Source organism: Lottia gigantea (genome assembly GCF_000327385.1).
Source record: "Lottia gigantea unplaced genomic scaffold LOTGIsca_279, whole genome shotgun sequence".
Taxonomy (NCBI): Eukaryota; Metazoa; Mollusca; class Gastropoda; family Lottiidae; genus Lottia; species Lottia gigantea.
Genome location: NW_008708895.1, coordinates 74,077 through 95,955, shown reverse-complemented (window position 1 = coordinate 95,955; position 21,879 = coordinate 74,077). Strand labels below are relative to the sequence as shown.

At 32.8% G+C, this 21,879-nt stretch overlaps 6 protein-coding genes across 6 annotated transcripts; 3 read left to right on the top strand and 3 right to left on the bottom strand.

Annotated features, from left to right (window-relative positions):
• Window positions 1-7,568: 7,568 nt before the first annotated feature.
• Window positions 7,569-8,450, top strand: LOTGIDRAFT_54316 (hypothetical protein; the record flags this gene model as incomplete). The annotated part of the gene is made up of 1 exon (XM_009056453.1): window positions 7,569-8,450. A coding segment is annotated over one exon (882 nt), but the record flags the coding sequence as incomplete, so codon positions are not given.
• Window positions 8,451-9,501: 1,051 nt separating this feature from the next.
• Window positions 9,502-10,641, bottom strand: LOTGIDRAFT_145034 (hypothetical protein; the record flags this gene model as incomplete). The annotated part of the gene is made up of 1 exon (XM_009056452.1): window positions 9,502-10,641. A coding segment is annotated over one exon (1,140 nt), but the record flags the coding sequence as incomplete, so codon positions are not given.
• LOTGIDRAFT_175415 (hypothetical protein) lies at window positions 10,623-11,439 on the bottom strand (the record flags this gene model as incomplete). The annotated part of the gene is made up of 1 exon (XM_009056451.1): window positions 10,623-11,439. A coding segment is annotated over one exon (817 nt), but the record flags the coding sequence as incomplete, so codon positions are not given.
• Window positions 11,440-11,992: 553 nt separating this feature from the next.
• LOTGIDRAFT_205446 (hypothetical protein) lies at window positions 11,993-14,952 on the top strand. The gene is made up of 3 exons (XM_009056450.1): window positions 11,993-12,007; window positions 12,298-12,367; window positions 12,813-14,952. Exon 3 carries the CDS (start codon window positions 12,813-12,815, stop codon window positions 14,220-14,222), a length of 1,410 nt encoding a protein of 469 aa, XP_009054698.1. The 5' UTR covers window positions 11,993-12,007; window positions 12,298-12,367; the 3' UTR covers window positions 14,223-14,952.
• Window positions 14,953-15,751: 799 nt separating this feature from the next.
• Window positions 15,752-18,054, bottom strand: LOTGIDRAFT_175413 (hypothetical protein; the record flags this gene model as incomplete). Its single annotated transcript, XM_009056449.1, has 7 exons — window positions 15,752-15,783; window positions 16,082-16,142; window positions 16,450-16,497; window positions 16,826-16,876; window positions 17,074-17,130; window positions 17,620-17,706; window positions 18,004-18,054. 7 exons carry the CDS (start codon window positions 18,052-18,054, stop codon window positions 15,752-15,754), a joined length of 387 nt encoding a protein of 128 aa, XP_009054697.1.
• Window positions 18,055-18,190: 136 nt separating this feature from the next.
• LOTGIDRAFT_202499 (hypothetical protein) lies at window positions 18,191-21,537 on the top strand. Its single transcript, XM_009056448.1, has 7 exons — window positions 18,191-18,297; window positions 18,625-18,728; window positions 19,110-19,297; window positions 19,831-19,956; window positions 20,279-20,361; window positions 20,677-20,786; window positions 21,060-21,537. Exons 1-7 carry the CDS (start codon window positions 18,236-18,238, stop codon window positions 21,188-21,190), a joined length of 804 nt encoding a protein of 267 aa, XP_009054696.1. The 5' UTR covers window positions 18,191-18,235; the 3' UTR covers window positions 21,191-21,537.
• The last annotated feature ends 342 nt before the right edge of the window (window positions 21,538-21,879 follow it).

The following is a 21,879-nucleotide window of genomic DNA, read 5'->3' as shown; positions in this document are numbered from 1 at the left end:
AATAATGTTAAATAATCAAAGAATTCGCAAGTTTCAGCATTTTTTCTTGGTAAGCTGTACGAAGTGGTAAAAGAAAGGGCGAAATGGCTTAAATAGACCTTTTTTAAACTTTATAAAAAAAAGAACTAGAAACAGGAAAAGATAACTCGTTCAATACTAAACCGACTTCAAACTACAGTTAACTAATTAAATTAACCTATTTTACTCTATTGTGCTAAATAAAGAGAAAACTAACAAATTTACCATAAATTCAGATCTTTTTGCATGAAAACAGATTAAAGAGCTGTCCATTGTTAAACTGAAATAGCTTCAAGTCTGCTAGAGTCATTGTTAAAGAGTTTTGATTTTCTTTAAACAGATTTTAAGATTAGTGACAACTCAGTCAAACATGCCAGGCAAATAAGATTATCTGTGTCCCTAACCCTCTTTTTTTATTTCGTTAGTAATGGAACAGCTTTTTTATAGAAAGAAACAGTCTGAAATATTCTATAAACCCTAATTTTCTGCACATTATTGGGTTTATAAAGACAAGAAACGCCATGCAGTATTTATTGATGGAAATTGAGAACAGTAGCATAAGTGTACTCTGTCAAGGGATCTTTAACATTACTGCTGCCCTGTGGTCTTCTATGTGTTTCACATGAGGTAAAATCATTCCCTTCTTAAGCTTCTTCTAGCTTAGGCCTTTAAATCAAAACAAACATTTTCTTTCATCAAAAGAATTTTTAATTTAAATAAGTACAAGGTGTATTAAAACAGTCTTTGAGTCAGATGCAGATGGACTGTATAACTGGCATGTATAGTTCAATCAAATGGATTCCACAACTACCAAACCAACAACGACCAGAAGATTGAATTAGTATGGGTTCCATCGCACGTCTCCATTCCTGGCAATGATCAAGCAGACCGTGGTGCCAAGGAAAGTCTGAGTCTGGAGGATATCGAGCCTGTAGAATACTCCTACTCGGAGCTCTGCAGTATCGTATCTTCAAGGTTCAACCAGAAATGGGCCGACATGTTACGGAACCTCGACACCGCAAGATACCAGATTGATCCGAAGATACCAAACCAAACCAAACCATCCATCTGTAGCCATCTGCAAAGTGGCAACCAGACTCCGGACCAACAACGTACTACGAGACCATCAGTTCAACGCCATTAAATGTCGCTGCGGCCACGTTGCCACAAGGTCGCATGTCCTCATTCAATGCACTGAACTGAAACCCGCTCGTAAGCCACTACTAGAGTACTTGGAAACCAACGGCATACCACTCACCATACAGAATGTTTTGGCTCCACCCACGACCCACTGGTATACGATAATGGAACTAGTCTTCCATTTTATAACCAAATCTGTCTTGAACAGATAGGCTAAGTTTTTATACTCAAAGTTTCTTAACACTTTTTAATTATATCCAATCAATTTAACAAGTTTCATTGCAGAAACACTAGAGAACATCTCTCCCCCTTTTGTTTGGAGTTTGGAAGAATGAAGGAGATCGAGTAACTCACGCCACACCATCCAGGGCCGAGTTTCACCGCCATGTCATTCGACCCAACCAGATCCAACGAAGAATCAACAACCAAACCAACAACACCGAATCATCCAATTTGATCCAATCCAACTACCAACTACTACGACTACCAACAACTACCTAGTTTGCGATATCAGCATCCGCTGGAAGCGAACGTTAACTTGTCATCTACCTACCTACCAATCAAATGGTAGGCTCTATTAGTCTCTCAAGATGTTTCTTTCCACTTGAACGGTGATTTCCACCATATAAAGGACAGAAGACGACCCAATCCTTCTTCAAAAGTCAGGCCCCATGCAAATGACAGCAAAAACACGCCGATTCGAGCCTTATATAACATCCTACGTGTCTGCATCATCCGATTATTGAACAATTTTAATCATTATTACAATTTCTAGTCATACGAATGGCTGTAGATTGTTTATCCTGCAGTCAACACTCTTTACAGCACACGATAAACTTGCCGAAGTAGTTGTGAAACTTGCAGAACGAGAAAAGTAAAACATTTCTTCATAGATTCGTTTTTACAGCCAAAAATTCAAAATATTTCTGAAAAATTTGCTCGATGTCGGCCATGTTTGTTTACATTCAACAGTCTCGAACAATAAGTTATAAAGGGCTATAGACGTTTGAGTCTGGTTAATCAAATATGTGACATTTTCCGGTTCCTGTCTCTACATCGCGCATGCGCATTAGTTTCAATATTGACAAATAATTAAAAAAACTTTTGACATCATTCAATGGAGTTGTCTCCCTTAGACCGCAAATGACGTAGGTCGTAGACTTGATTGTCCAATAAGCAATAAATTGTTCTAGTACTTTAGTCTCGAATATCAAACAAACCAAATAGAGTAGAAATAACAAAATGGCGGGTTTTCGTCAGAAGTTTTGACTGTACATCAGTTTAAAGCGGATAGAACTAATTCAAACTACTGATTCAGCAATCAGAGCATTTGAACACATCCTTTTCAGTTTCTTCGAAGTCTGCAAACTGATTTTTAACCTTGGCTTGTCTTTCTTTAGCCTAAACTACGGAGAAAAATTATTGAGGCGGTGCAAGTTGTTGTTAAAATCGCCAAGAGTCCATTTGAGCACTTGTTTTGTAAAAGTAAAAACGTTGTCAATCGTTTATAAATGAATATATTTGTATAAATTTTGGTCAGGATATTCCAGAAACATTAAAGAGCAAATTGAAACAATAGAATAATTTTAAGCTTACATGCATATATAGAAAAAAAATTATTTCTACAGTGATCGATTTGGTACGATTATAACTTAAGCTATTTCTCTTTACTTTGTTATGCCTATTTTGTGGACTAGATTTTGATGTAAATTAAGATGTTTTTTGTTTTTCAGGTTTCTGTGAGAATGAGAAAGTTAAAACCTTTTACCGAATTGATTTATCAGGAAAAATAAGAAATTTATAGTTGATTTAGAATTTTACGCGTCATAGCATTGTTTATCGTTTATAGCCATTTTGAGAAAATGAGTATAAAAGTAAAAGGGCTCTCACTTGCTTATAAATCAATATATTTGTATAATTTTTGGACAGGTTATTCCAGATACATTGTAATACAAATTGGTACAATAAAATAATTTTAAGCTTCCATGTAAAAGTCAAAAACAATTTATTTCTGCAGTGTTTAATTTGTACGAATATACTTCAAGCTATTTACATTGTATTTTCTTTGATGCCTATTTTAAGACTATATTTTGATCTAAATTAAGATTTTAATATTTGAAATTGTAATTTCTTTCAGGGTTTTGGAAATATGAAGAGTCTGTAATATCTGTAAAGTTTTTATGTTACTTGGCAAAGATTATTATTTAAGTAAAAACAGTTAGAAACAAGGTGTCAACAAAATTCAACTTTAGTCAGGTAACATATTAGTTTCTTCTCTATTTGTTCTATTTTTCAGGTTTTTGTGAGAAGGAGAAATTTAAAACCTTTTACCGAATTTATTTATCAAGAGAAATAAAAAAGTTATAGTTGATTTAGAATTTTACGCGTCATAATATTGTATATCACTTATATAGCCATTTTGAGAAAATGAGTATAAAAGTAAAATGGCTCGCACTCTCTTATGAATGAATATATTTGTATAATTTTTGGACAGGATATTCCAGATACATTGTAATGCAAATTGAAACAATAAAATAATTTTAAGCTTCCATGCAAAAGTAAAAGAAAATTTATTTCTGCAGTGTTTTGTTTGTACGAATATACTTCAAGCTATTTACATTGTATTTTCTTCGATGCCTATTTTAAGACTATTGTTTGATCTAAATTAAGATTTTGATATTTGAAATTGTAATTTCTTTCAGAGTTTTGGAAATATGAAGAGTCTGTAATGTCTGTGAAGTTTTTATGTTACTTGGCAAAGATTATTATTTAAGTAAAAACAGTTAGAAACAAGGTGTCAACAAAATTCAACTTTAATCAGGTAACATATTAGTTTCTTCTCAATTTGTTCTATTTTTCAGGTTTTTGTGAGAATGAGAAACTGAAAACCTTTTACCGAATTGATTTATCAAGAGAAATAAGAAATTTATAGTTGATTTAGAATTTTACCTGACATTATATTGTATCCTGTTGTTTTGATATAAGTAAATGTTAAAATGTTGTCATTATAAATAAATTTTTGTTTAGACAGGATGTTTTTTAAATAATTTATATGTCATAATAATAATATATATTATGGTTTTGATTGCTTTTCTCATCTTCAATATTGGGATGTTATCTTTCTGCCTTCTGATTATCATTCTGTAGCTTCGTATCTATTAAATTGTTTGAGAGAAACTGATTATCGTGTTTCCAGAGTAAATGTTGTAAATTTCTGTTCGATATTGGGTTTCTCTCATATTTACCACTTTGAACGTATGGTCTCCACTTAGGCGCAAGATATTTGGATTTGCAAGATGGTTGTAAACACCATTTTTACGGCAGGTATCTAACGAGTCATTACACTATCTCATTGAGTAAGTGGAGCTATTGAAGAACTTCCTCACATTAAGTCTTATTTAAACACCTGAATCATGTGAATGCACTATCTATAACTGAAGCAATAGAGACACACCTCAATGTATCCCCTCGAAGACATACTTTAACACATTCTCTAAAAAATCAACACAAAAATAGATTAAAATACAGACTTTAATTCATTTATTATTTTCACAATTTAATGAATGTAAACAATACTCTGTGCGCCATATGACCCTAGGAATAAAAAGTATTTCTCCCCATTGTACACCTAAATATGTCAGTTTGGCCTCTCATGACCTCACTGGCACCAAAAATTTCATTCATAATTTCATAGGAGACCATCAGAAAAAAATTGGCCATTTTTTCAAAAATTGGCCATGTTGAGAGGCTTCGTCATTGACTGGCCATTAAAGAGGCATGGAAATTCCATTATATTGAATTTTTTGTTAATATTAACGTTCCTGATTGCACCATCTTTATCTCAAGATGTAACATTCGACTGAAACAATGTACTATGAGAGATTCTTTTGTATAGAAAATATCGTTTTTTGTCATAATATTGTAATTCATAATTCAATTCTTTCCTTTGTACACAGCCACTGGCCGGCCATAAAAATTGGCCAAGAAATGAGGGACGAAGCCTAAACTCAGTTCTGTTGTTTACTAAAAGTCAGTCAGTGCTGGCCATAAACTTAGAAACTAAAATACGAGGATTAAATTTGGAATCTGAACTCTTAGTGTTTTTTGTTTTAAGATTTTTCTCTTTCGCTTCTTTTTATTTTATATTTGATCCGTATTAATTTCAACGAGATGTTGTATGGGGAGGAAATGGTGTCGCTTTAAGCTTAGAAGAATTCAATCTAAGATAAGAACGATTTAAATAGAAAAGGTAGTAAATATTCTTTATACAGTATGAATCTATCACTGAAAATTAAAAGACAGTAATGCAAGTTTACAAAGCAAGGCAATTCCGTAGTTGTAGAGTATTGGGTTATGTGCCAAGGCAAGTATGGAGGGCAATCTGACATTCTTCTCTTGCATTCCATCAAATGGAGGAAATATTTAGCCTAGTGCCAGCCCCATCGTTAGGGTGTGGTCCATGCCCCAGCAAGTGAGAATTAAGCCTCAGCAAAACCTTCTTCTGTTCAGCAAAGATTGATTCATTTACAGTGTCTTTGTATAAAATAAAAAAGATATAGATTTAGATAGTTTTAGCACCTCAAAATTGTCTGAGTTCTCTGGGCCTTTAATTTTTCAAAAGTACAAAATTTGAGCCCCAGCAATAATTCATTCCTGGTGACGGGGCTGGTAGTAGCTATATAACTGTAGCCTACCATTTCTAATAGAAATTATATATCGGTAACATGGCCTGAAATTTCACATGAAGAATAGACCTTGTTATAAGTTTAAAGGTAAATTAGACTAGGATACAGGCTACAATTTTATTCTTAATAGTTTTCATTTCATTTCCAGGTAGTTATTGAAGGATGGAGACTATAATTAATGAGTTGAAAACTTTCCTAAAGTCAAAGAGTTCTGATTCCAGCGTAGACTTGAATCATCAGGTTTTAACAGTGAAGTTATCAGCCAGAATATTAATACCACGCGACATCCAGACTGAAATTATAGACTCTTCTGACTGGCTGCGAGAAATACAATTTTCAGATGTCAGTTTTCAGGAGGAAGGAAATGACACAGACTCTCAAAGATGCTTGGAATTCCATAATGGAGCCCAAAGTAAAAATATGATTCAGAGAGGTGAAGAAGTTCAACAATCAGAAGATGGAAAACATTTTGAAGCTCCTCCTTCAGATGCTCATCAACACCAAAAATTAGGTTTCAACAAGGAAATACCTAAGACTGAAGATAGTAAAATACCAGATAAGAGAATTTATGTTGATGTGGCTGATGAAGCATATTGTGTATTTAAAGAGGAATGTGTAATGGAAAATAATATTAATACAAGTGCTGATAACTCTGGAACTTCAGAATCTTTTGGAAATGCTGAAAGTAATGCCAAGAATGGCAGGAATGATGTTCCACTGGATGATGAAGAAGATTTTGCCTCCAGCATCATGGAGGATGAAGGTAAAACTGTTGATAGTGATGAAGGTAAAACTGTTGATAGTGATGAAGGTAAAACTGTTGATAGTGATGAAGGTAAAACTGTTGATAGTGATGAAGGTAAAACTGTTGACAGTGATGAAGATTGGGACCCAGATGAGAAAAATGAAACGAAAATCATGATAAGAAAAAAAAGAAAATCTCCTAGAGGGAAAAGAAACAAAAGTGTGGTTGTCATTAAAAATGATGAGGATTTTCCAGAAATTAAAAAGAAAAGAACAAGAAAAGATTTTTCCACAGAAAAATGTGAAGAATTGGAAACTTTGACAAAAGAATCAAAAACCAAACAAAGAAGATCAAGCAGAAAGAAAAGTCAAGTTGAAAAAGAAAATTCTGAATATGCAGATCATGATGAAATTTCGGAAAATAAGAAAGTTACAGTCAAAAGTAAGAAATCGGAGAAGAATAAGATATCTTGTGAATTTTGTGGTAACCAATTTGATCAAATTAGAGCTTTCAATATTCATCTAGATATTCATTCAAACAGATTGGAGACTACGAATTCTTCAGACGCAAAAGTTGATTCTGTGATGAGGTTAGATGTTAACCAAATTGAAATTTTGGAAGCAGAAATTGAAGAAAAGGGAGACGATTTAGGTAACGAGAATGAGATCATTGAAATCAAACTTGTGGAAGTATCTGAGGAAAATGGTTTGAAAGATGGTCAAGAAGATTTTCCTAGTGGTGAAGAACATCTAAACAACTCCGATGAAATGTTGAAGAAAGAAGACGATGTTTTGGAAACAAATAATTTAAGAGAACACATTAAACTAAAAAAAACTGAAATTCAGACCATTGTCAATTGCAGAACACAAAGTTTAAACTTGTCTCAAACAGTTGTGAAGAAGGACTATGATGTTCTATGCTGTTCTTTTTGTGAAAGAAAGTTTCGAGCCATCACCCAATATAATACACATATTCAAAGCCATTCTTCTGAGCGACCATATTCTTGTGATCAGTGCCAAGGATCTTACAAAACAGAAGAACATCTTAAAATACATAAAATCAATGTACATCATCAGAAAAGATTTCCTTGTCAATCATGTGATAAATCATTTAAGTATAAAATTTCTCTAGAAAGACATTTTACATCTAATCATAAATTAGTGAAGCCTCATATCTGTCATATTTGTGGGAAGGGATATTATTCTAAATCTAGTTTAGTGGACCATATTGCCAGACACTCGAAAGAGAAACCATATAAATGTAATGTATGTGATCAATATTATCATTCAGAGAAATTACTATCCCAGCATACAGTTCATCATTTCGCCTTGTTAAAACATCAATGTGATCAGTGTGGAAAATCTTTCAAAAACATGGGAAATTTACGGAGACATCTGGAACAACATGAGTCACAGCGGAAATATGTCTGTGAAATCTGTCAAATGGCTTTTACTTTAAAACGATATTATACTCGTCATAAGGTTATACATGACCCTCAGAGAACAGTTTACAAATGCGACGCATGCTTTAAGCAATTTGCAAATAAAACGAACTTAGATCGTCACAAGGTGACGTTACACAGTGATGCTAAACCATTCCAATGTGACGTCTGCTACAAGGCTTTTAAGTTAAAAACTCTTCTGGAGCAACATGCTAGGGTCCACAAAGAGGAAAAAGACTATAGTTGTAAATTTTGTAAGAAGAAATTTTCGTTTAACAGTAGTCTCCATTCTCATATTAAAAATCACCATAAGGACGAAATTATTTCCGAATCTAAAACTCCACAAGCTTCTTTTAAGTGTAAAATTTGTGAGAATCTGTTTTACTCCAAGTCAGCCTTGACTTCGCATTATAAATTTCATCAATCTTAATAAACAAATATATTGGGATGTGCTATCTAAATGGAAACTGATTTAGATGCGAGTAAAATTTCTTTAAAAAAAAATGTTTTCTAGCTTACTAATATATTTTGTGATGTGCCAACTAGGGGAAAGTGGGGAATAAAATGTTTTAATGATAAGATTTTTAAAAATTTGGGTATAGCTTGAATATTATCTTATTTTAAACATTCGTCACAAAATGTTCATTATTCTCTGAGCTAAGTAGGATGTAAAACTCCATTCATTTCATTCTCATGAGCTCAAATTCAGCGAAGAATTCAAGTCCTCAACTCACATTTGTCATGGTCAGGATTTATTTCCAAATTAAGTCAAAACTTAAATGCTGTAGATAATTTGCACCAAGTGGGTATCAGATTCTCATTTTTTAAAATTGTAAATATATTAGTATCAAATGATGAGTATAAATTATATTTTAGATTAGTTTGAAGATATAGATTGAGAATAAATGATGTTTATTACTCAATCTGATTACTATATATTTCTTACCTATTTCCATTTTATATCTGACCCCATTTAATTTAAGACTCCATTTCAGAGCTGGAGCAGATCTAGTTTTTCATGTCTTGACATTTTTAATCTGATTAAAATGCCAGCATGAGTTGAGTTATTTTCAAATATAAAAGGTGCCCATGGGACTAGCCACATTAAAAAGGTATTTATGTCTAGAGTATTGTGGTCGTCCACGTGATATAAGGCTACAGGATAAAATACACCATAAGGGTGGCCATATAAAACAGACTGAATGTAATTGTACCTGGACACATAAGACAAATCTTCATAATGTTCAAGATGTTTAATAGACAGACTAATAAAATAAAACACTGTATAAAGATAAGAAAGATCCTGTATATTGAGAAAAACTTACATTAGTAAAATATTAAAATTACAGAAGTCTAGCTAAATACATAATCCAATTATTGCACGATTTCAACTATATAACAAAATATCCAATTCAATCCATTAACAAGAAATTACACTCTTGTATGTGAAGTGAAACCTAACACTAGAAAATTTAGTTTGTAAAATGAACAGGATATAAAGGTGGAATAGTAATGAGATTAGAAGGTTGAGATAAATTATTAGATTCAGAAGGCGTAGTTTGATAATAAGATTGGTTAGTTGTCACAGTCTTACCACACGTTAGTTTATGAGTTTGTAAACTTTTATTATAAGTAAAAGCTTTATTACAGATATCACAAACAAATGGTTTCTCTCCATTATGAGTTCTCATATGAACTGTCATGTTGTATTTTTGACGAGATTGTTTTCCACAAATCTGACAAGTGTACGGCATCTCTCCTTTATGAATACGTTGATGACGTCGTAAATGTTGATGACATGAAAACAATCGGCCACATTGTGTACATTTATACGGTTTTATACCGGCATGCGTTAATAAATGATCTTTTAGAGACCGAACTCGTGGAAAACGTTTGCCGCATTCGTCACATTGAAACTTCTTCTCTTTTGTATGAACAATGATATGATTGTTGAGTTCGGCTCTGGTTCTAAATGAGTAATCACACTGGTCACATGAATGAGGTTTATGATCTGAATGAATAAGTTGATGGACTCTCAATGTACTCATTTGTGCATAGGACGTTCCACATAATTCACAAATATATGGTTTCTCACCAGTATGAGTTCGTATATGACCAATTAACGTACTAGAACTTTTAAAACTTACACCGCAATGATCACATTTGTAAGTTTTCTCTGGTAAATGAGCCTTCTCGTGCTGAATCAAATCTTTTTGACAAGGCAGAACAATGTGACACACTGAACACCCAAACGAACCATCATTCGGATGTCCAGATGAATGTTCATATAATTCTTCCTCAGTACGAAATCTACGAAGACATAGTTCACATTGATGCTCCAATTTAGAATGAACGCTGATTTTGTGGGCTTTCAGGGATTTCTGAAAATTAAAAGATTTATTGCAAATATCACAGTTAAAAGCTTGCTTGAAATTTTTGTGCATATTATTAATGTGATTGCTGAGATCAGAAAGTCTTCCGTAAGTTTTATGACAAACAGGACAGGCGTTAGTTTCTGAAATATTGTGATCATGTTCTTGAATATGTCGCGTTAGACTTCCTTTGAAACAAAATCGCTTCGAGCATAAACTACATTTGTGGGGTCGCCCATCAATAACATCTGGCTTTATATTACTCTTGGTAGAGTCCTTGTCTTTTTCTGAATTCTGCTTGAAATCTGAATTGTCAGCGAGATCTGTTTCCTCTTCCGAATCATCTTCTAAAGATCCAAACGTAATATTGACATCACTAGTTCCAGAGTCACGATCATTGTCTGAAACATCTTGGGAATTTTCAGGAGAGGAATTCCCACTGACACAATTATCAGGAACTGTAATTTTATTTTGATGTCGTGTTCTTAATCCACTCCTTGTAACTCTCTGTAGATCTTTCTTCACAGTCTTCAAAATTCTATCAGAATCTTTTTTAATTTTCTTGGAGTTGGCTTTGTTAAGTTTAGATCTTGATTGGAAATTGTCATTTTCTGTTTGATTTTCTGACTGTGTTTTGTCCACAGAAACTAACTGATTTTGAATTTCTGATGAAGGCTCAGCTTTAACATGGTTGATGTCCTTTGAAGAAGTGTGTGCTAACAGAACTGATACAGACTGACATAGATTTACTATTGTTTTATTAGTACTTCTACAATCATTGGATATCGTGTTACACACCTGAATGATCAGATTGCAGATTGGATTGTCTTTTATTTGATTTAGGAGATCAAAAATTTGTTGAAACGAATCACTTTGTCGAGAATAGTGAAAATCACAAGTTTCTGTTATCTGTTTAAGACAATATTCTGTTGTAAAATATGGAGGAATATCTGATATCTGTTCATATTGTTTTACTCCTTCATTTGGTATATAGATGTTAAAAGTTCCCTTGTCTGTTGATTTAGATGTCACCTCCATTCTATCTTCTCATACATCGTTCACTTCAATCTCAGTTAACTCAACAGGGTGTGAGATTTTTCTACATCTAAAAATAATAATGTTAATATAATTACAGCATAGTGAATAGCCAATGATTTCCTTCCATACTTAGTATAGAAAAACTCGACCAATGCTAAATACAAATGTCTAGCTTGCCTTAAACAATTATTACCAAGTGATATCACATCATGCTTATCTCATATGTTTAAAGCTTAGATTTCAACGTAATTTGTGTTTTCCCTCTGTGTTATTGAATTCGGCTGTGAAAAGACAAAACTAAACCAACTTTCACTTTGTCCAGTTCAATCATTCTGTACGCAAACAAAAGAGCATTGGAACACAAAGCATGGAATTTTATTCCACTACTGGAATTGTCATTTATATTTACCTCGGTGCTGGGGATTTTACAGATTTAAGTTTTAAGAAAATAATTCTTCATAATTCAATGTTTATGATTCACAAAATGTAAATAATGACCGTTTCCGGTTTAGAATTTGTCGATTATCCAGACACAAATATTATGGAAAAGACTGGACAATCTTATCAGGTAAATATTCATCCTTTGATGGATAGTGCCCCTGTGCTTTTATTTGAATATTTACCTTGCAAATGCTAAAATGGAACTGCTTCTTCAGATATTCTCCGGATATTTAAATCAAAAACAGTTATAGGAAGGTTAGAAATTTAGTCGTGTCCTTATTGAAAAGTTTGGAAGTAGAAATAAGGGTAGGGAAATAAGGTACAATCTGTCCAGTAGGGTAATTTTTTTGAGCTGTATCAAATATCTTCAATAAAATTGGTATATCATCTGTCATTGTTCTTTGGTTGTTCTTTCAGTTATCTAGGTGTTATAAGAGATACTCTCCTATAGAAGCACTGGCCTAGGTCACAAGAAGAGTCCACGAAGGTGAGTAATATCTTTTCTTAATTGCAGTCTGCTTACATGTCGTTGAACGTGAAATATCTCTCAAATCTGTAGTTTTTTAATATATCAGAACTTTTGTTTTCTAGGATTAGCCTATTTGAAGAATATAGAATTCTATGTCGGTATAACCCATAGCAACCAATGTTTAGACCATGTCCAATTTACATAATAACTGATAATGATCTATCATCTGTTAAGTCAGTGGTTCCCAACCTTTCTCAGCCTTCACCCCCTGGAGCTATCACCAGGACCTTTCACATCCCCAAAAATTTGTTTCATCCACATTTCTAGCATGTGATGATGTTAGGTGCTCTTTCAATTCAAAATAAATTCTTCTAATACACCAGTTGGCCACACCCTTGACACTCTTGTCCCACACCCCCAGTCTACAATCTTAATAATATAATTAAAATTTTGTTCATTTCAGATGTCAGGGGATGTAGATTACAGTAAGTTACCGTGTGTTGTTTGGGTGAACATCATGAAATATTTATCACTGAATGATCGTTATCAACTCTCTGTAACCAATAGATATCTGTACGAATATTTCAGCCATCCATCGCTATGGAGTAAAGCTTATATTAAAATGATTGGTGGATACACAAATTTTCACATCTGCTCAACTCTGATGTCAGACAAGTGCGTTAAACTGATACAAACCTTCGGCCATCTTTTTCAAAATCTTCATATTCAAATTGACGGCCATTTTGGACAGATGGAAGAGCAGCATAAACTTTTACTACAAAGCTTAGCCAAGAATTGTCGACTGCAAGTTCTGACTTTGGAAGTTGGTTTAATGATTTCAAGATTCCATCTGGAAGGAAACTTGCCTGAAAATGAAGACTTGGCATCCATTTTGCTTCTTGTTCAGAATGCAACACGTTTAAAGGAATTAAATATAATATCGTGGCCTATGTATCCTGCCTTACTACAGAATCCATCCTATAATATTTTTCAAGTCATGAAGAACAATGACAAAATAAAAAGTTTAGAATCTTTGAATCTGTTTTGGATGAAAGAATGTTCGTGGTCTGAAAGACATCCTATTCTTCCGTCTGCTAAATTCACTGAAAAAATTGTTCATAATTTTAAAAATTTGAAACGTTTGTCTCTACGGTCACCTATGTTGAGTGAAGAACTAATTATAGAATTGATCACACCAGGTCGAGCGAAACTAGATGTGCTGCAAATATTTATCACTTATTCAGCACATCATGAACAATATCAAATGCCACATATATCTGGTGAATCATGGGATGTATTAAAATCTGTTCACCCGACACTGGAAGTAGATTGTACGATAATGTCTCGGATTGGAGAAGATGTCTTAGGAATTCTATTAAAACCAGAAGTTCCTTTAAAATCACTCACTATATTAAGACATTCTAAATGTGGCTCAGAACTTCTTCTTCCCATCGCTGATAAATTTCACAATAATTTAAAATCATTTATATGTCACTGTGATGCCAGTGGTGTTGATGAACCTTTAGTTCAACTCGTTGCCTCATGTTCTTTACTCACCGAACTTGTCTTTTATGGAGAAATCTATGTCACTACTTTAATGAAATTGGCTGAATTTCGAGGAAAGGCGTGGAAAAAGTTTGTGTTTGTGGAGAAGAGTATTAAAACTGAGTTTGATGAAGATGGAGATGATGATGATGATGTTGTTTTAAAACAAGACTCTCACGGATCTTATCAACTCAAATCTCTACACAGATTCCACAGAGAAGATGAAGAACGAGACACTAAAATAGACAATTTAAACAAATGGATATCTGAAGTGATTGGTTTCCCTTGGAGACCCTTGGCAGCCATTGATTCTGAGAACCAGAGCTGATGATTTATTTGCGTTTATCAAATACAGAGATTTATTATTTTAAAGAACAAGGGCTTGCAGGGCAAGATAAGATTGGGCACTTCCCCTCCAATAGCAAGATGATAACTTAATTCCCCTCCAATAGCAAGATAATAAATTAATTCCCTTCTAATAGCAAGATGATAACTTAATTCCCCTCCAATAGCAAGATGATAACTTAATTCACCTCCAATAGCAAGATGATAAATTAATTCCCCTCTAATAGCAAGGTAATAACTCAATTCAACTCCAATACCAAGATAAGATAGGGCACTTCCCCTCCAATAGCAAGATGATAACTTAATTCCCCCCCAATAGCAAGATAATAAATTAATTCCCCTCTAATAGCAAGATGATAACTTAATTCACCTCCAATAGCAAGATGATAACTCAATTCAACTCCAATAGCAAGATAAGATGGGGCACTTCCCCTCTAATAGCAAGATGATAACTTAATTCCCCTCTAATAGCAAGATAATAACTCAATTCAACTCCAATAGCAAGATAAGATGGGGCACTTCCCCTCCAATAGCAAGATGATAACTTAATTCCCCTCCAATAGCAAGATGGGGCACTGTGTACCAGTAGCTATGTGGTCAGGTTCAAATTCAGCACAAAGTGGAAATGATAAAAACTACTTAATTTGAATAATAAAATATATATTTATTTATTTACAAATAATACAGAATTAAAATAAAGATTAAAAAACAAAGGATTTCTATTATTCTATTATTTCTATTTTTTAATCTGTGAATTTGACTACAAATAAAATTGTGAAAAAATGAGTGCAATAAAAAAAAATTATAAATTAAAAATAAGTCTATGTCTTACATAAACTAAATCCTACTTAAAAACCCCCAACACAACATAGCTACTTGATTTATATTATATGAACATAATTAACATGTGAAATGACAATACAATACAGACAATGGTGTTTCTAGGAAACATTAGTTGAGAGGGCCGAGCAGGGGTCACAAAAATTTTTAGGAAGGCCACAGGCTATTCTTTTACTATATAAAATGATAAAAGAAATTGAAAGAAACACCATTGTAAACATGTTAATGATATTACAATGTTTTTGAGCACTTTATAAAGACACTTGTCCCTCTTTCATTCTATACTGATTTTATCAAACACAGGTTTTACTGTAACCTAAAAATATAGAATAAAAACACAGGTTTTACTGTAACCTAAAAATATAGAATAAAAACACAGGTTTTACTGTAACCTAAAAATATAGAATAAAAACACAGGTTTTACTGTAACCTAAAAATATAGAATAAAAACACAGGTTTTACTGTAACCTAAAAATATATATTAAAAACACAGGTTTTACTGTAACCTAAAAATATATATTAAAAACACAGGTTTTACTGTAACCTAAAAATATATATTAAAAACACAGGTTTTACTGTAACCTAAAAATATATATTAAAAACACAGGTTTTACTGTAACCTAAAAATATATATTAAAAACACAGGTTTTACTGTAACACTGTAACCTAAAATTATATATTAAAAACACAGGTTTCACTGTAACCTGAAAATATATAATAAATGTGTAGGTTTTTTCGTCAAATATTTATCTTAAAAGAGCTTAGTATAGTCCTTGCCCATTTTTCAAACAAGACTTCAAATGTGCTGAAACATGGTGCACACGGCTGAGACAGGTTGCACAGTGTTCTGAGTCAGAACTTCTGTCATTTTGATGCTTTCCAACTTTCTGTAGTGCTCAATTATGATATACTGAATTTATATATTATGGTACACTATGTTTCAAAAAGCTTCACAGTGTTTGAACTTTCTACACTAAAACAATTAATTAAATAAATTCATACCATAGGGAAAAAATCTCAGTATCATTTCAGTTGTAGTATTCATTTTTAATACCTTCACTGCCTATAAGAAAAAAACAAATACCATATTCCAAATTATTCCCCTTAAAGTTCTTGACAAGACGCAGTTAACTATGAGCTGTTACTTTTCTCAAACAATATTTTCATCTTTCTCATTGAAATTTTCACATCATATTCTAATCAAATTGAAGATATTCAACACATATGTACTGAGTTTATTTGTAGATGTTATTCATACAATGTTTTGCCCATTTTGACCCCATTTTCTAACCAAATTGAAGAAACATAATGAATAATATGATATTTCTCAAAAAGATGATTAAGGTTGGGTTTAAGTAAAAATTTCTTACCTCAGAATGTTCAATTTCTTGAAAATCAGTTTCATTTACACTTAATATCTAAAATATAAAATTATAATATCATATATATATATCAGTAATATTAGGATTCTCTTTAAGATTCTCTTGGTAGGGTGGGCTATAACAACAGATTAAATCTCAAACTACAAGTATTATTATTATGTCTGCTGGTGAACTCCTTCATTGCAAGCTAGGATTCATTTCATTGGAATCACAAGACCCACAAATATCTAACACAAAATTGCAAATGTGTAAATTTATGCTATCAGTGTACCTGATAAACAGAAAAAGTTTATAAAATTCCTTTACAATTCCTTTAAAAGTGTTTTCATGCTTAAAATAAAATTTACAGACAATATATTCTTACTTGATCAGCCTCTTTAACACCCAATCTTGCTGCCTCACTCCCGGGCATTACCTGACAGGTAGAAAGTTATAATTGATAAATTTCTATTAAGGTTTTGTACTTTGCATTTACAAAAGGACAAAAGTTTTAAATACATGTTTCAAGGTCTTTCAATTTGTGCTAACAATTATCATTTGATAAAAAATACCATTAATCTAACACAATGTACACATCTAATTTATTTTGAAATGATATAGAATATATTCTACCTTTGATACATAAATTCCACAGTAATGTTCTTTTCCACCTCTGATGTTAAAACCCAACTAAAAAATAAAACAAAATTACTAATTATCTTCACTCTTAACTGAATATTTTTAATATATATATATAAGCTTACAGTATCCTGAAATAAAAATCTGTACGAGTAAAACAATTCCAGTAACCATAACTCTCGTTCAAAGCCCAACAAAATCAGAATAATTATTGTATAGTAGTGGACTCTAACGAGAAGTATCATCAGGTGTTCTTTTGAAACAACTGTTTGACTGGAGAAGTCAGAGGCTATAAGATTGTGGGTGGGTCTACACTGAACGGACTAGCAAGGCTATCAGAAATTTTAGTTGTAACCATTAAGGGGCTATGGACCTACCAAGCCTCATCAACTGGGAGACCACTAATGTTTATCAAACTTGATACAAATTGCCTTGGGCCAGTGTTTTTTCAAACCAACTTCATCCAGATTGAATTCTCTAAGCATCATGTATCTGAATCCATTCAGGCAGCGAAACATAAGCATCTGTAGACCTCCTTACCGGTTCTGTTAGGTGAGTCCTCACCATGGTTACTCGTCTGGGTAAAAAATCTTTCACATTACCAATATAGTCTGGATGATCTAGTCTCTACAATTATATATTTTAAAGGAATAATAATTTGTGACCAAAATGCAAAATGATAATTTTACTGGAAGTCGGGGAAAATGGAAAGCTACTGTAATACTCAACAACAAAGACTTAACAATAGCATGAATCACTCAATCAATAGACTTAACAAAGTTGATCATCAATATCTCCTAATCTTCATAATGGGTCTAATTGATGGGTTGATATGAAAACTTGTGGGAATTGTGGTCTGAATCCAATGTTGACAACACCTAAAATAACTGTTTCGATTATTTGGAGATTTATAGCAAATTTTACCTGACTTGGAGGAACGTAAGGGGGTGGCGGTTCATATGGCGGAAGGACCATGTTTTTGGTAACATTTTCAATAAAACTCATTTCAATAATCATAAAATTGTCACAAATTCTCAATTTGTTTACAAACTCTTCAAGGGGAACAACTCGAAGTCTTAATACTCGCGACTTACATTTTTACCCAAGATTCCTGCGCGCTAACCTCTCTACTTCCTTTTACAATTAATCGCCGAAAATGGCTGTAGGCAAGGACAAGAGAGTCCAAAAAGGAAGCCGTAAAGGAGGCAAAAAGAAGGCGTAAGTTGATAAAAGTTTCTTTAATTGTGAAATGAATTATTTATCTTCTAGTATATATACACTAAAAGCGCGATGCCCACTAAAATTAGAGATATTCAACCGATTGTCACTAGCTTGTCGCGTCAACTCGGCATGGTGTTGTTTACGTTTCATCCAGCAGGACTCTAAAACTTGCTAATGAAATGTCTTGAAACTATGTAGCTCATTCTGCGAAACATATTGGTTTTCACAATGGCTATGCAATGGAAAATAGTTGATCTGTTCCGCATTCTCCAATCCACAAGAATCAAGATGGTGTTGAATATTGAATGTGAATATCTTTTTCAGAGCTGATCCCTTCTCCAAGAAAGAATGGTACGATGTCAAAGCTCCATCTATGTTTGCTGTCCGCAAAATTGGTGTCACCCCTGTCACCAGAAGCTCTGGAACAAGTATGTTATTACTTTATTGGGTCAGGTAGACCAGATTCGTATTTAGCTTAGGTAGAGTCTAGGTATCAGAATGTGAAAGCCATCAACGGACAGACTGTAGGAAGCACTGCCCACAGGCATCAGAATTTCTTACCTTGAGGTTTCGAACCAACTACACATTATTTCCTAGAAGACGACAATCTAGCTAGCTACCGACTGAGATATTGCACATAGCTTTGATTTGATATAAGCATTTTAGTTACTGACGATGTCATGTCAGCCAGAACTTTTAAAATATGCCTCAATAGAGGGGATGCCGGTTTAGACAGGCTCTACTGTATATACTGTTGTATATTGGCCACGTGGAGTTTTTCATTTTTTTATTTTTCAAATCTTTTTCAGAATTGGCTGCTGACAGTTTAAAAGGTCGTATGTTCAAGGTTTCCCTTGCTGATCTCCAGAATGATGAAGTTACATTCAGAAAATTCCGATTATTAGCTGAAGATGTCCAAGGAAAAAATCTGTTGACAACTTTCCAAGGGATGGAACTGACAAGAGATAAACTTTGTTCAGTTGTCAAGAAATGGCAGGTATGACTGACGAAATAAAACATTAGTTGCTAATTTCTCTGTACAAACTAAGTTTAATGATGATATTCCAGTTCTGCTACTGAAAATGGCATGAAAGACACTATACCAAATAACTGAAAACTTAGTATAATTTATACCATCTACTGTTTCGATTATCCAGCTCCGGGCTCTTTTATTATAGCTTTAGAATTACTCAAAAGTTTTTGATACTTAAATGCCTTAATGGACTAAAAAAAAAAAAGCGTACATATCATTGATGTCAATTATAGGTTTGCATTGCCAAAGTAATGTTATTTGGATATGAACATATGAATATAAAGTCTTGCAATCGTGTCCTTTTTTGAATCATTTGAAATTTTACTTGCTATACTGATGTTCATATTGAACTTGACCTACCAAGTGAAGAAGGGATATACCCTCTGTAATGATCAATAGCTAAAGCAATGTAACCTTCTAGTCTTGTTATAGGGACATATTTGTTATGAAAGCAAGATGAATACAGTTATATGATTAACATTGAAATTTGATTTCAGACTATGATTGATTCAAGAGTAGATGTTAAAACAACTGATGGTTATCATCTCCGTGTATTCTGTATTGGATTCACCAAGAAACGACCAAATCAAGTCAAGAAAACTTGTTATGCCCAGAGACAACACGTAGGTATTACAGGTACTTTTTAAAACAGAAAGGCTATGTTTGATCATCAACTCAATCTATATTGGTGTATTTTAAATGATTTATCTAAAGTTTTATTTGTCATCTAAATTAGAATGGTGAATGTAATTTTATATTAGCTCTTGAATGGAATTGTGTGGAAATACTATTAGTAACAGGCCTGATGCAAATTATTACTTTAGTTAGACAAAAGAGGTCTTGCAAATGAATTGTCTTGATTCAGTATGCTGAAATAAGTACACTCTGTATGTGCAGTGTTGATCATTTTAGATAATAATTTTTCTATTACATTATATCATGTAGGTATTTAAAATCCGAAAGAAGATGGAAGATATTATGAGAAAAGAAATCACAGCTATTGATATGAGAGAGGTCATTAATAAATTGTAAGTTATCTTGATTAAATTTCTTATCTTTCAAGAGAATCTTAATACAACATTGTGATATTTTGTAGAGTGTCAAGGCTTCCAATCTTAGTAATACAACTGGTGACATGGACACAATTGACTTTAAAACTTTCACTTGTTAAGAAAAACTTCTACAGATCATTACTAACTTGCCAGTAAGGTTAAAAATATGTTTTGCATAAAAATTTCAGTACAATTGTCATTGTTTTTGTGATAGACATTTCTAGTATCAAGAAACCCTGCCCTGTCTTTATTATTTACATGACTGTTAAAATGTATTGTAAATTATTTCAGAATTCCTGATTCTATTGGAAAGGATATTGAGAAGGCCTGTCAAGGTATCTTCCCTATTCATGAAGTTTATATCAGAAAGGTCAAAATCCTCAAGAAACCAAAATTAGATTGTAAGTAGAAGGCTTGTATTATTTAGAGTATGTTATTATAGTATTGAAATGAGGACCTGATAGATAGCTATTTGTAGTGCTTGTGTTAATATTTTCTTTCTAAGGAGATTAAGAGTTCAGGTTCATGGAATGAAATGAGCGTCGTAACTTATCTCATAACTTCTGTTTAACTAGGTGAATAGTTATCGCCTTCAAATCATATTCCCAGTTGGTTTATGGTGGCAAGGGCTTTCCCTTTTTGTTTAATCTACCTATATTGTGTTATAATTTCAGTTGCTAAATTATTGGAAATGCATGGTGAGAGTAATGCACCAGCTACTGTAGCAGCTCCTGTTGTTGAAGAAAGTGGTGAAAAAGTTGAACGACCTGATGGTTATGAACCACCAGTGGCTGATGCTGTCTAAATAAATAAAAAAAATGAACTGAAATCAAGCTTTTCTTTTTCTTTAGTCCAACAACATCTTGAAATGTTCAAAACACCATGCAATACTTGTCTTTATTAGCTGAAAAGTAACATGTAAATTCCTTTCATGCTCTATTCAAGCAAAGATATTTGGACTTATATGGGTACAATTCATAACATAGCTGTCCACAATATTATAGAGGTGCAAATCTTTACTCCACTATATAACATTGGATTTGTTTTTACATCCATCAAGATATACTGTGTCAACTTTGACTTATTACACGATCTCGACCATTCTTACATCTTATAGTTATGTCATAGCCATATTAAAAAGAACTTTTGTTTGCAAATTACAGCACAGACTGATTATTATTTCATCACTAGAAGGTCCCTTCCCCAATTCACATCAAATCGATAAAATTTGTCATTTATTTTAAAATCAGTAACAATTATAAAAAATATCTCACAATTAGTATAATTAATATCAAGGAAATTAATATTGATTATAAACCATGTTAAAATATACTAATAGCCCAATTATTATTGCAATAATATCAAATTAAACAATTCATTCTGCTAAAATCAAAATAATACATAAAAAAAAAATGAAAGTTTCACAGCCTAATATTCACCGTTTTTAAAATAAAGATTATCATTACTATAGCTATCTTGTAACAGTCGCTTCTA